A 14,946-nucleotide genomic window follows, 5' to 3' on the forward strand; every position below is an offset into this window, starting at 1 on the left:
GTACAAAAGCTAATTGAAGAAAACAGCTCATTAAAAATTAGAATTGGGCAAGTGGAAGGTAATGACTACAAGATGTCAAGAATCAATCAAACAAGTATTACAAGTTTTAAAAATTGGAATTTTTAAAATATTACAACATATCCAAAAGATTATTTATTATAACTAAGTTAGATATATACCAGAAATATAAGTAAAATTGTTAGCATGATCGCATTTGTACCAAAAAAATGGTAACACACATATCTATATAAATATATGAAGAAAAAACCCTCAATCACACACTTATTTTGTTAAAATTGCTTTTAAGCATAGGAATGAAAATACCTCTCTTACAGATGATCAAAACATTTATCTCAGAGAAAGAGCTAGTCTCATTTGAAATGGAGAACCTTGGGAAACTTTCCCAGATGGGTTAGAAATGAAGAAAGAATAACATCTTCCCTGTCTTCACCATTACTTGATATAGTACTAGAAATAGTAGCTATTGTATAAGACAAAACAGCAGTAAAATAAGGGAATCCACATAAACAAAAAGGAAACAAAATTATCTCTATTTCCAGACAATATGATGGAGAATCTTAGAGTATCAACAAAAAATTAACCTAGACAATGACTTTAATAAAGTAGTAGGTAAAAATAAAAATAATAATAAAAACCATTAGCATTTCCATATGTTATTAACAAGGAAAAAAAGAGGATGAAGATTATAGATGTATGAATTGGTCTAACTATTCTATACAGCTTGGAACTATGTAAGAAAGAACACAAATTTATTTGTATATTCTTTGATTCAGGGATACTATTATTAGTTTTATTCTGCAAGGCAATTAAAGGCAGCAAAAAAAGACATCCATACAAAAATATTCATAGCAGGATTATTTTTGATAATAAAAATGTAGAACCAAATTATGTGCCTAATTACTAGGAAAGGTTGCATAAATTGTAGCATACAAATATAATGACGTATCATTGTTCCACAACCAATGATGAATATGAAGAATTCAGAAATATTAAAACACATGTATGAAATTACATGTGGTGAAAAGTAGAACTGAAAGAATAATATACACAATTACAGAAATACACATAAAGAAAATAGGAAAAGGCAACAAAATTGTTAATAATAACAACTCACACTTTTATAATACTTTAAGGTTTATAATATGCCTTTCTTACTATAGACCTGGGAAATAATAGCAGCATTTCCTTTCCCCTCCCATTCTTTTTTTTTTTTTTTTTGGCTTAAGCTATCTCTGTAGAAGATACCAGAGATGGAAATTCTATCCACTAATGTAGATTAATAACTCATCTATAATTTATGGTCATAGAGAGTTGCCTCAGGAACCAAGAGATTAAATGATTTGTCTATGATTACATAATTAATATGTTGTATTACTTACAGGACTTGAACCAACATCTTTGTGACTCTAGTCTTCTGCAAACAATACCACACTGCCTAGATCATTTTATAGATAAGGAAACTGAGGTAAGTAACTCTACTCTTCTTACATTTTATATACTCCCTAGTAAAAAATAGGAAATAAGATTGAATAACTAGGGTGGAGCCCTATTAGGAAGGGTTTGAAATCCAAGGAAAGTAGGTTAGGATTGGTGTAGAAGATCAGGGATAGCCATTGCAAATTCTTGAGAAGGGAGTGACAGAAAAAAGTACTGTTTAAGGAAAATTAGTCTTTCAAAATATACAGGATATGACTGGAAGGCAAAAGGAGAGGACCATTAGAAGACTATTTCAGAAGTCTAGATGTGAAGTAATAAAGACCTAAACTAAGGTGGTTGCAGTGGGAATTAAAGAGATAAATCTGAGAGGCAGGTGAAATAAAAATATATCAACAATTGATGACATATTGGATATTAGAATGAGGGAGAAAAAAGAGTGAATTCAGGTATCTAGCCAGAAAGATTGGAAGAATAATAGTAAAATGACCCCCCCAAATGGTAAATTTGGGAAGTAGAGATGGAAGAATCCAAAGAATATTTCAAAGCAATCCATTCTTCCCCCTCCTCTTTCCTCCTCAAACAAGCAAACTCTACCACATAGATCCTATCTTTTGAGTTCTGCACAGCCCGTGTCTTTACTAAAAATTCCAATGGCAAGAAACTTGTAGAAATACCCTTCTGCAAGAAACAGGTCAGTAGAGACACTATCTCTTTACCAATCCTCTAATAAAGAATAAAATAAAATATAACCTGATCTTAAAAGACACATGGGTGTCATTTGTATTCAACGCCAAATAACTCAAACTAGAAAAAAACTGAATTCCTTGTTCTAAAGAATCAAGATAAAGAGTGAAAACAGACTTGTAGTATGACCCTGGGCAATTACTCTTCTTCCCTTAACCTTGGTTTCCTCATCTATAAAACGAATGATGCTGGGATCTCTTAGTTTCCTTTCAACTCTCCTCTTCTGTATAGGAGAGAAGTCATTAAGGCAGATTATCAGGAAAAATGCAGGGAAATTATGATCTTTTCTGTAAATCTACATTATCTGGATATTGTATATCATGTAGTTTATATTCATTCAAAAAATGAACATAATTAATCATGATCACACAGCTAGAGTGCTAAGTATATTAACGTAATGGGATGGGCTCTATGAAGGACAAAAAGGGGTACGGTTCTCAAAGTGCTCACAGTTATAATTTGGGAGGTGATTTACTTCAATATTGAATCTTATCAATATGGACACTTCTTTCAACAGTGCAAATCAGAACACATTCCATGCCTTCTTGTCCACAAAATATCCATAAAGGATATACTTAATATACTGAAAGTAATTCCTTTAACCTATCATGGGTACCAAGGGAAGCACTTGGGGCTGTGCATATATCTGTCACCCTCCCTACGTAAATGGCCCATCTCCCTTTCTAATTATACATTTCCGGGATGATATCTATTATGCTACTACATGAGCTATCATTTATCTGGTCAACTAGTATTTATTATGTGCTTACCATGCGCCAAGCACTGGGAATATAGATACAAGTAGAAACAAGGACAGGCCTTACCCTCAAGCAGCTTATATTCTAAGGAAGCTGAAAGGTGAGAGAGACAAAACAAAAAATGAGGGAGGAAGCCTGGAGTTGTACCTAAAGAGGAATGAGACATAGATGGCTTGGGCACCCTCCTTAAACAAAGCTTCCCGAAGGAAATAATCGGAGGGAAAAGTCACAGGGGTAGTGGGTAACTTTTAATGTGTGAATTCCAGGGCACAGTGAAGATTCAGGATGAAGAACTAGAGCAAAGGGAAGGAGTTCTAGAGTATATCCTGGAGTATATCCTGGAGAAGAAAGTGTTCACAGTGTTTAGAGCAGGGGTAGGGAATCTGAAGCCACATGTGGCCCTCTAGGTCCTCAAGTACCACCCTTTGACTGAATCCAAACTTTACTGAAAAAATCTCCTTAATAAAAAGATTTGTTCTATAAAACTTGGACTCAGTCAAAAAGCCACACTCGAAGACCTAGAAGGTCACATGTGGCCTTGAGGCCCCCAAGTTCCCCACCCCTGGTTTAGAGATTTGCAGCTACACAGTATTAATGGTGCTGAAAAACAATATTAATGTTTAACCTTAACTACTACAATCCTTTCTGCTTGGAAGACCAGGTAGGTTAGATTTCACTCTATCTCCAGGGTTCTTAAGTATGCATTCATTACTGTTAACAAAGGCACTCTTTTTTTTAAGTTTGGCATAGCAAAAGCACTAGTTACAAAAGATTCTTCCCTCCCTGCCCCCAATCTTTGAGACCACAAATATGCTCAGTCCATGGGGAACAGAGAGCACAAAGAGCAGTGAGGCAATTATGTAAGGAGCATATGTGGCCAAAGTAACTCACAACTGTACCACTACAGAGTCCTCATGGAGTCCCTGCAAAGTGTGAAATGAATCATGAGTGTGTCATTCTGTTCCTAGGTCAGACTGTCCACCCAGAGGAGACCTGGATGAATGGCTCAGGTGGGTGTGCTACTCACAGTGTACTGCATCTCTGCTGTATAGGTGAGATCTCTGCTGTATGGATTAATTTATCGGACTCCTCAGGTTCAGTGTTTAATTGGCAGCCATAATTTCCACCATTTTAGACTTGACTTGACTCATGCTTAGATTTGGATGGTGTGCAATTAGACTCTTTTAGCTGGGGTACTCCTGAGCTTTGAGAAAAAGCAGAACCCTTCGCTTAAGATTGGCAGAAGCCTCTCTGATTATGCTCTTTCAGGGCTGTGGCTCTGAGGTTTAGCATATACCAGGCAGGAGGTGAAAGCCTAACTCTTCCTGATCCAGAGCTTGGTTCCATCAGTGAGGCACCTCCCACAAGCTTATGGTGACCAACCAGTATTCCTCTCAACTCCTCCTGTCTCCTAAGCACGAGAATGAACAAGGAATAAGTACTGAAGTAGTCATTATTTCTGATGGTTTTTTTTTTTCATATACAGTTGAGCTATTCAAAGTTTCACATCCTTTAAGAGGTATGATATGATTAGATTATACCTAAAAGAGCTTCATCCTTATATCTCATTCCCTCTGATCTTATCCTTTATGACTTTCAATTTTGATAAAAATCTAAAAGGAATAGATCCTTAAAATAAGACATAATTCATGAATTCCAGTCACCTAAGGTAGAGGAACTATATCCTTGAGTACTGAAAGAAGTATCTTGTGCTTCCTGAGTCTCAATCAATAATGTTTGAAAGATTATATAGAATGAGAGAAGTGCAAATATTATCTTGATTTTTCAAAAGAAGAAAAAGAATAGTTTACTAGCTATAAGTCAGTGAATTTGAATTTATTTCCTGGGGAAAATCTAAAATAGATCATTAAAGCCATGGTTATGTATGAAAAAAGAGAGGATTACAAAAGGGCTGCTACAGTTTCATCAAGGCCATGAGAAATTAGCCTTATGCCTCTTTTTCAAAAAGCAGAGTTATGAAACTAATTGGTCAGGAAATGATACTCATATGATTTAGTTGTGCTTTAACAAAGCATTTGATAAAATACCTCATGAAGGGTTAGATCACTGGACCGAATTTAACAAAATGATACTTAATGGTCATAGATATAAAGTTTTGTACTTAGGCTCAAAAAACCAAATTCAGAAATACAACATGGTGGAGGCCTGGTCGGAGAGTGGTTTGTCTTAAAAAGATCTAAGGGATTTAATGAAATAGAAGTTCAATATGAGTTAACAATGTGACACAGAAGCCAAGAAAAATAAAGCAACCTGGGCCTTCAGTAGGAGATGCAATCTTTCAGTGATCTGCCCTAGTTGGAACCCATTTGATGTATTGTGTTCTATTCTGGATGACACAGTAAATGAACATTAAGATGCAGAGCATAGAGAGCAAGATAACTAGGACAGTTAAGGGTTTCAAGACCTTGTCACATGAAAAGTGGTTGAAGGAACAGGATATGTTAGTTTATAAAATGAAAACTTCCTATCTGGGTTCAAATATTTGTAGGGCTATCAGGTAGAACATTGAACTTGTTCAGTTTGCCTCCAGAAGGCAGAACTAAGATAAACTGATTTTTTGTTGTTTGCCCATTCAATTGTATATGACTTTTCATGACCCTGTGTGGGTTTTTCTTCGCAAAGATACTGGAGTAGTTTGCCATTTCCTTCTCCAGCAGATTAAGGCAAACAGAGGTTAAGTGACTTGCTCAGGGTTACATAGCTAGTGAACATATGAAGTTAGATCAGAACTCAGGTCTTCCAGTGCTTAAACCATTGAGTTATCATGCTGTCTCAAGATAAATGAGTAGAAGTTACAAAAATCCCAATTTAGATAATGTCAGGAAAAAAGAATTGCTAAAAAAATGACGGTCTGAAAATGGAATAGGGTACCCCAGTAGGTGGTGGGTTCTCCTCCACTGAAAGCCTTGAAGCATTTTGTTGTAGTGGACCTTTGTTTGTGTTTCTGTTTCTTCATGTATACAGGGTTGGACTAGGTAACCACCGAGGTGCCTTCCATCATTCGCATTGTGTGTCCTTACTTCTGCGATTGTTTCCCTTTCAGAAAAACATGTACTGACTTTAGGTAAAAGTAATAATTAATAATATTTTATATTTATATAGTTCCTGACACTTTGCAAGTGATTCAGATTTTTGGAAAATTCTGTATCTTCTACAGACAGTATATAATTGACTTGAAATTGGCCTAATAGGTGACCTCATACATTCTTCCCTACTATGGTCAGCTACGTCAGGAAGTGTGGGGGGAATATTTATGTTTTGCCAACATGTGTGGAGTAGTAGAAAAATCACTGCTTTTAGACAACTTGAACTCCATGATATTAGCTGTGGTCTTAAGGAAGTCATTTAAACTCTCTGAGCCTCAGTTTTATCATATGAAATTGAGGATAATACTACTACAACCTTTGATGCAGGGTTATTATGTGGAAAGTACTTAACAAACTCTGTATAGCATATGGGTTCTGGGGCCACATTTCCAATGCACATTTTCATGGATAGGTAACGTTCCCAGAGTGAGGGACCCGCAGAGGCTAGAGGGGTTTTTTCTTATACAATTTCTCCTGAGCCTCTGTCTGACATAGTTCCTCCTCCTTCCATCTACCCTTGCATTATCTTGCTCCCCCAGTGTCAACTGACTAGTTATGATCTCCTCAAAATCATCTAATCAGCTACCACTGCCCCAATATCATTTGATCAGTTGTTCTCTCTTCAGTATCAATTAATAAATTAACATTGATTAGCTTTTTCAAATTTTCAGCTAAGTGGTGCAATGGATCAAGCACCTGGCCTGGAGTCAGTTCAAATCTGACCTCAGACAATTAGTACCTGTGTGACCCTGGGCAAATCACTTAACTGTTTGCCTCAGTTTCCTCATCTATAAAATAATCTGGACAAGAAAAGGGTAAACCACTCCAGTATCTTTGCCAAGAAAACCCAAAAGGCATCATGAAGAATCAGACACAACTGAAAAATGGGTGAAAGATAAAAACTTTTTCAAATAAATATTTGTTGAGAAGGCACAACAAAGACTGAAGTAAAACCCTACGCACCTAAAAGAGGGAACATTCTTGTCTTTACATAGTCCCTGAGAAGAGTTCATTTCTAAGTGTGGAACAGCCAATGGAGGAATCATTCTTTTGCTTGTAGGACATACTGTTTCACCTATCAGGTTGATTGACTTCTTTCTAGTTCAAGCAATTTGGACCTCAGAGCTGGTTCCTACACAGGCCCAACTTGTGAGGGTACCAGATGATTTCCAATGACTGGACTCATTGGCTCTGCCAAACTTTTGAAGACTAAATTAACATAAACTTCTTCATCCATCTCTGATACTCACTGTTCTAAGATCACGAAAGAAAAAACAAAAAAGAGACATAGGCATCATGGCCACTGAGAGGCCTCAATGGGGAGATTAAGGATCCACAGCAGCCTCTTCTGCTTCCTAACACAGAGGTTAAATGGAATGAAGTCAGCAAGTATTATTAGAGTCCTGTTATGTTCCAGGGTAAGCACTGGGCATATAAAGAAAGGTAAAAAATAGATCTTGACCTCAAGAAGCCTAACAGGGAGGCAACAAGCAAAACACTACATACAAACAAGATCTATACAGGATAAATTGGAATAATCTCAGAGGAAAGACTGCGTTAAGAAGTACAAGGAAACATTTCTTGAAGAAGATTGGATTTTAACTGAGACTTGAAGGAAGCCAGGGAAGTCAGAAGGTGAAGATGAAAACATAAGTTGCGGGCAGATAATAAAAAGCTCTAAAGGTCAAACTGGATTTTATATTTGACCCAATGGGCACTGGGGAGTCATTGGAGTTTATTGAATAGAGCAGTGACATGGTTAGACGTCTTCATGAAAATCACTCTGGAAAGGAGATCACCCTGATATAATAAAAGATGGATTGGAGTGGGGAGAACTTGAGGAAGGGACACCAATCAGAAGGTTATTGCATTAGGCATGAGGTGATAAGGGTCTGTACTAGTGTGTTGTTGGCAATATAAGAGGAGAAAAAGGGTCATATACCTGAGGTATAATGAAGACAGAACTGACAACACTTAGAAACAGATTGGATATACGCATTGGGAGAGACTGAGAGGTCCAAGATAGCTCTTTGGCTATGAAGTGAGCCTGGATGACTGGGAATATGGTAGTACTCTTGATAATAATTGGAAAGACAGGAAGAGGAGAGGGTTTGGAGAAAAAGACAATGAGTTCAGTTTTGGATTGGTTGAGTTTAGGATGTTGATTGGACACCCCAGCTGAGATGTCTATTACGTAGTTGGAGATTTGATACTGGAAGTCAGTAAAGAAGTTAGAGCTGAATAAATAGATCTAAGGGTCATTTTCATAGATATAACTAGTGAATTTATAAGAGCTGATGAGATATTATAGCATATGAATAACATGAAATAGTCTGGAGGGAGAAGAAAAGAAGGCTCGGAACAGACTCCTTGGAGAGACACTCATGGTTAGCAGAAGTGATCTAGATGAAGATCCAGCAAAAGAGACTGAAAAAGAGTGGTCAGCCAGGTAGAAAAAGAACCAGAACAGAGCAGTCATGCAAATCTAGCTAGAAGTAAGTATCCTTATCTCTGGAGAAAAGGGTGATCAGCAGTTTCAGTGACCTCTCAGAAGTCAAGAAAAACAAGAATTTTTCAAAGGTCACTAAATTTGGCAATTGAGGGATCATTGATAACTTTGGAGAGAGTAGTTTCAATTAGATGATGAATTTGGAAATGAGACAAAAGAGTTAAGAAGAGAGCAAAAAGAAAGAAAGTGGAGACATCAGAGGGTGAAAGATATAGGATGATATCAAATGAGGATTTCTTCATCCTCTCTTGAAAGCTGCCATTGAGAGAGATTTTGGTTGTTCGTGTCTTTATATGCTCACTCAGTGCTGGCTTGGTAGCCAGTTAAGAAGCTTTTCAGGACCATACAGTAAGCCAATAGGAAACAGAATAGGATACCTACACGTGTTCTGAATAACAGAGGAAAAAACACCTCCATCACACACTTCCAAAAGCTGACTGTTTCCACATTGATATGGAGAAGGCACAGCATATCTAAGGACCTGACAAACCTAGTTCCACCCCATTCCCACCTATATAAACTGGAGTAAATATTTAGGTTAGGAATGTTGCGTGAAGCAACATGTCTGATGACTAAATTGTTTCTGGGCCTTTTATCCTCAACTATAATCAAGGATGTACTTGCCTGGATGTCAAACTTGGCTCGTATCACACCACATAAATTGTATCTTTGAGGTGATTATGTTTATTGTTGTTATAACCTAACTAAATTAAACCGCAAAGATAGCCTTTAGCAGTGTAAAAAGGAAGATGTGCCGAATGAGCAGTCCTAAGCTTGAGGGATACTGTGGGCAAAGGAGAGAAGGCTGGCAAGGTTATCAAGTGCTGTGATGGCTACGTGATGTTGAAAGAAGTATTATGTTTAGGGCAGAAGAGAGTCTGGGTTTGAATCTCAGATCTGTTACCTTGGGCAAGTAGCTTCACTTCTCCTTTCCCAGACCTCAGTTACCCTAACTGTAAAATGAGGTTAGAACAAATGATATCTAAGATCCCTACTAGTTCTGCTCTTCCTAGTCTATTACCAGCCTTTGGAATGGCCAGGAGATGGTCACAACCCATCTCTGTGTAGTCCCTGAAGGCTGAACTAAGCAGATTGAAGTCCTCACGTCTTATTCTTGGCTTTGCTGTATGTTTCTAAGGATTCACATTGTGTTTTAGCTGTTAAGTCTAGTAGATTGCTACCTGTTCTTTATTGAACTAAACCCTCAGGAACATGCTTTATTCATTTATTTATTAACTTCATTCATCTGAAATGAGGAGGGAAAGAATAGTCATTTATATAGCACCTACTATGTGTCAGGCAGTATGCCACATACTTTACAAAGTTTGTCTCATTTGGTACTCACAACAACTTTTCAAAGTAAGTGCAACTATAATGCTCATTTTTGCAGTTGAGGAAACTGAAGCAAACATAGGTTAAGTGACTTGTCCAGTTACCCAGCTAATGTCTGAGACTGAACTTGAATTCATGCCCTTCTGCTTCCAGGTCTGGTATTGTATTCACTGTGCCACATAGCTGCTTCTACCTCTTAAGCACCTATCATGATCATACAGAGTACCATGCTAGGTGACTGAAAAGAAAAAAATTATAGAAAACATGGTCACTGCCTCAATGTAGGGTGACAAACGCAATTACAAAGGATATACAATTCTAGACTTAGCTACAAAACAAAGTTCCAGGTAAGGGAAGATTGTTACCATACTGTATGTTCAGGGAAGTTTTCCTGAGGTGATGGCATTGGAAATGGGTCTTCTACTACATTCAGTGGATATTTATTAAGAAGGTGTGTGCTAGGACATGAGATTACAAAGAAGAAAAGAGGGAAGGAGAAAGGAAGAAGGAAACAGAAAAAAGGAAGGGACAGAGAGAAAGAAACAGAGAAGAAGGTACGATGGAAGGAAGGAAGGAAGGAAGGAAGGAAGGAAGGAAGGAAGGAAGGAAGGAAGGAAGGAAGAAAGGAAGGAAGGAAGAAAAGAAGGAAAGAAGGAAGGAAATCCTTTCCTTCAGAGGCTTTATCTTCCAGTATATAAATACAGAACGGAGAGGTGTATAGTACCAGTAAAACCAAGGAGGGAAGAAATACTGACAAGTAGGGAGATAAGAGATTTCTGGGAGGAGATTGCACCCAAGCTGAGTCATGAAAAAAGATAAGTCTTCTGCCAAGTAGAGATAAACAGGCAGTAAGCACAATGTGCGCAGAAGCACAGTGTGGGTCATGTCATGACTGTCAAGCTTGGAGTCATTTGTCTTCTTGGTTTAAAGCATAGAGTTCATGAAAATAAGGCTAGAAAAGAAAATGGGAGCAAGGTTATTGATGAACTCGAACATCACATTGGGGAGTTTGTGTCTTATTTTATAGATAGTTTCAACACTGGACTTAAAATCAAGAACACTTTACTCCTAATCCTAAAGTAATATTTTTGTGATTCTGGCAAGTCAGTCCCTTTCAGACTCAGTTTCATTATCCATAAAATGGATATAATGACAGCACCTGCTTCTTGACGCTATATGGCCAAATGAGGTAATCTATGCCGTCAGCTATTATAAGAAATGCAGTATATAGTAAATAGAGGTGCCCTTGGAATTAGGAAACCTGAATTCTAATACTACTTCTGACACCTACTGGCTTTATGATACCGAGATAATTAGTTTAACTTCTTTTGTATAGTCATTTTTCAGTCATGTCTGACTCTTTTGACCCCATTTGGGATTTTCTTGGCAAAGATATTGGAGGGGTTTGACATTTCCTTCTCTAGTTCATTTTACAGATGAGGAAATTGAGGCAAATAGGGTTGAGACTAACCCAGGGATACGCAGGTAGGAATTGTCTGAGGCCACATTTGAACTCTGGAAGATGAGTCTTTCTGACTCAAAATCCTGCACTCTAGCCACTGCCCCACCTAGCTGCCCAAATTAAACTTGTAGATAACATTCAGCTTCCCAGTGCTCTAAACAGCTCCCTAAGACTATGTCAAACTGCCTTGGTAGAAGGAATTTCAGCACTTAGGAGTTAGCTATACCAAATGAATTCACAGATCCAGCCCTTTCATTGTATCCCCAGAGTTAACAGGTGCATAATAGGCACTTTATAAATATCTACTATCTTCCTGTCTTATTTTGTTGGCAGCGATTTACTACTAAAGATTTGGGAAGGGGGGAGCACTATGGTCAGACATGCCTTAGGAAGACTCTTTTGGCACAGAAATTGGAGATGGTGAGAAAGGGGAAAGACAGGCCATTTTGCTGAATCATTAGCAATACTCTAACCAAGGTGATAGATTTGAAGGGACATTGGCTGCGGGAGTAGAAGGAAAGAGATAGATTCGAGTTACATTGTGGGGTTAAAAATGAATATCTGATTACATCTGAATGGGTATAAGTAGGGGAGCTAGAGCAATAGGTGTCACTATGGATAGAGTTTGGGTCCTGGAGTCAGGAAGACTCAACCGCAGGAGTTCAAATCCAACCTCAGACACTTACTGGCTGTGTGACCCTGAGCAAGTGGTTATACCCTATTTGCCTCACTTTCCTCCTCTGTAAAATGAGCTGGAGAAGGACAAGCCAAGCCACTCTAATATCATTGCCAAGAAAACCTCAGATGGGGTCAGGAGGAGTCAGCCATGACTGAAAAACCACTAAACAACCACAAGTAAAGGAGAAGGAAGAATTGTGGAAAACTCAGAGCTTACAAATTTGAGTGCCTGAGATGAGAGTTCCGTCAAAGAAAACAGAGAACTCTGGAAGATGGTTAGATGGGGAGGGGAAGGATAATAAGTTCTCTTTTCAACATTTTTAGTTTGAGATGCTTTGGGGATATTTAGGAGATATCCAAGAGAACCTTGATGATACTGGATTTCAGGAGAGAATTAGGACTTAAAGACTGGGATTTAGAAATAAAAAAGGAGCGGAGAGAAAAGAATGGGTTAAGGTTCTGGTGGTAGAAGAACTTGGGAGTTTACAAAAGGTCATTTTCCACCTTCTGTCTCCATGGACAGCTACCGGCAAAGAGATCCAATCCTACTGTGTTTAAACTTCTCTACTCTTGCAGGTTTTTCTCCACTTCTTTTCCCATCCCCCTACCCCAAAAGACTACTGACTACCCTAACGTAAAAGCCAAGTGGAGCAGGGTTAAGTGAGCATTAAAGCTGAAATCCTTCAACCCTCGCGGCTTCCTCTCTGGCTTCGCGTACCTCCCTCCAACTGACCTCTTGTACAGCCCAGGTCCGAGCTCCCCTGCCTCTAGCCTGGTACCAAGAAGCATTTGAGGTGTCTGCGTGATGGGGCTGAGGGGAGGGAAGTGAAGATGGAGGCGGTTTTTGAATTACGGCACAGATGTGGGGTTGGCATAGGAGGGAAGGTGGCTGAGGCACCACCTCCCTCCTCCTAAACCCATTTCTCCTCCCCCAGCGCTTGGCGTATTAGCGGGCGGAGCACTTTGGGAGCCCTTTGGAGCAGCTACATATAAGGCCGAGGGCACGGAACCCAAGAGACCTTGTGGAGAGAAACTTGAGCCAGGGTGACAGCCGCAGAAACCGCTGAGGTCACAGCCACGCCGGGTGAGCGTGCACCATGAGCGACAAGTATGATGTGATCGTGGTGGGAGGAGGAATCTCAGGTCAGTCTGGCCTAGGTTTTTGTCCCTTAGATCGTTCGCACCCTCCCTTTTGGCTCTGACTCGGAGGCGGAGGTGGAGGCTGACCTGTTGAAAGGAGGAGTGGAGAAATGGATCGGGAGGAAGGGAGGAGAATGAGGGGGTGAAGCCTGGAGGATTGCCCGAGGGATTTTTTCAGACCCACAGGTCTCTGGCGAGTTGGGGTAAAGATCCAGCGACTGCGCAAGAGCTGGAGGAGGGTCTGGGAAGCATCTTTCTAAATCTTGAGACCCCATCATCCTGTGATTTGATCTCCTTGCGTCCCACTCTTCTCTCCAACTCCTGGGAAAGACTAATTAGGCCATTCAGGGATTAGGCAGCAGGGTGCAAAATCTTAAATGCCAAGCCTCCTGGCTGGAACTTTTGCCAAGTCCTTTGGCTGTAGTGAGGATAAAGAATCACGCAACTCCGATACCCATCTGACCCATCTAGAAACAGATAAGTCAACTGGCATCGCACCTTGTACCCCACTTAACTCCCTGCCAAACAGTGGCAATTCCCTTTTGGATTGCGCCTCCTGAATTTTAATGGGAGAGGGAGGGAGGCAAAGTGTTGCCTGCTGTATCAGTGCCTGGGGGATTTGGGGGGCAGGAGGAATGGGGAGAGGAGCCGCGGGGAGTTACAGACCAAACTTGTATTCCTAGTTTGCTCTGGTTGCTTGTAAGTAAAGATAGTTTGGGGGTGGAAGAGGGAGCAGAGAGCCTAGTAAATCCAGAGTTCCCACACTAGGAGCAAACCTGCAAATAATGCCATATATTTAATATGCTGGCATGTCTGTAGTGAGAAGCCGTGTGACGTAGTGGAATGGTGCTGAGACATATATTTAGCACAGAAAACACTCAACTTGGAGCCAAAAAGATCTGGGTCTGAGTTCAAGTCCCAATAACTTTTGAAACTCAATTTCTCCATCTTTGAAATGGTCTTACTTTCCTTATAGGGTTGTGATGATCAAATGGATGTGAAAGCCCCTTGTTACCAGAGTTAGTGTCGGTATCATTGCTCAGCCCTTGTTTGTCTGTAGGTTGTGTTTATTAACGGAATCTGACTCCAAAGCAAACCTGTGGGCAAAGGATTCAATTAAACGTTTGAATAAGATAAGTATAAAACTGGGAGCTTTGTAAAAATCTTAGAATTTTATTAAATGACCTTTCAGTTCAGCAAACTGTTGAACATTTATTGTGTTCAGAGCACTGTTGGGGGGAGGAGGTGGATAAAAAGCTTGCCTAAGACGCTGTCCTTGAATTTAAGCTAGTAGAAGTATTGGACTTAAATCCAGATAATTATGCAATACACATCACCTGATTAGAGTGTTAAAAAGGTCCAAGACAAAGTTCAATGTAAGATCCCAAGGGGAAGGTCCCGTCAGTCAATAATAAACATTTTTAACAGTTTACTGTGTGCCTAGCACAGTGTGAAGCGCTGGTGGGGAGCACTCAGCTGAAAGCAGTAAGGGGACACAGGTCACAGTGTTAAAGGCCCTTTACAACTTTAAAGAAGTGTGGTTAAGGAGGATAATGACCATCTGAGGCACTCGGAGACTTTCCAAGGGGTTCTATCCCTGCATCTTTTTCAGAACTTTTCTAATAAACTTGAAAGAATTTTGTTACTCAGGACACTAGAAAGGTTTCATTCCTAAGAGCAGCACACTGGCTAACTTAGCCTGTATTTGGCAACAGTCCAAAAGACTTTTTCTTTGATGCCCAGCAGACTGAATCTAAA

General features: G+C 39.5%; 1 protein-coding gene across 1 annotated transcript in view; it reads left to right on the top strand.

Moving 5' to 3' along the window:
- Positions 1–12,718: 12,718 nt before the first annotated feature.
- Positions 12,719–14,946, top strand: part of LOC140507145 (amine oxidase [flavin-containing] B) — a 147,218-nt gene continuing 144,990 nt past the window's right edge. The window contains exons 1-2 of the mRNA XM_072615120.1: positions 12,719–12,797; positions 12,984–13,191. Of these exons, the coding sequence (XP_072471221.1) occupies positions 13,146–13,191 (46 nt within the window). The 5' untranslated portion in view covers positions 12,719–12,797; positions 12,984–13,145. The remainder of the gene's footprint in view (positions 12,798–12,983; positions 13,192–14,946) is intronic.

This window comes from Notamacropus eugenii, chromosome 5 (genome assembly GCF_028372415.1).
Source record: "Notamacropus eugenii isolate mMacEug1 chromosome 5, mMacEug1.pri_v2, whole genome shotgun sequence".
In the NCBI taxonomy this organism is placed as follows: domain Eukaryota; kingdom Metazoa; phylum Chordata; class Mammalia; order Diprotodontia; family Macropodidae; genus Notamacropus; species Notamacropus eugenii.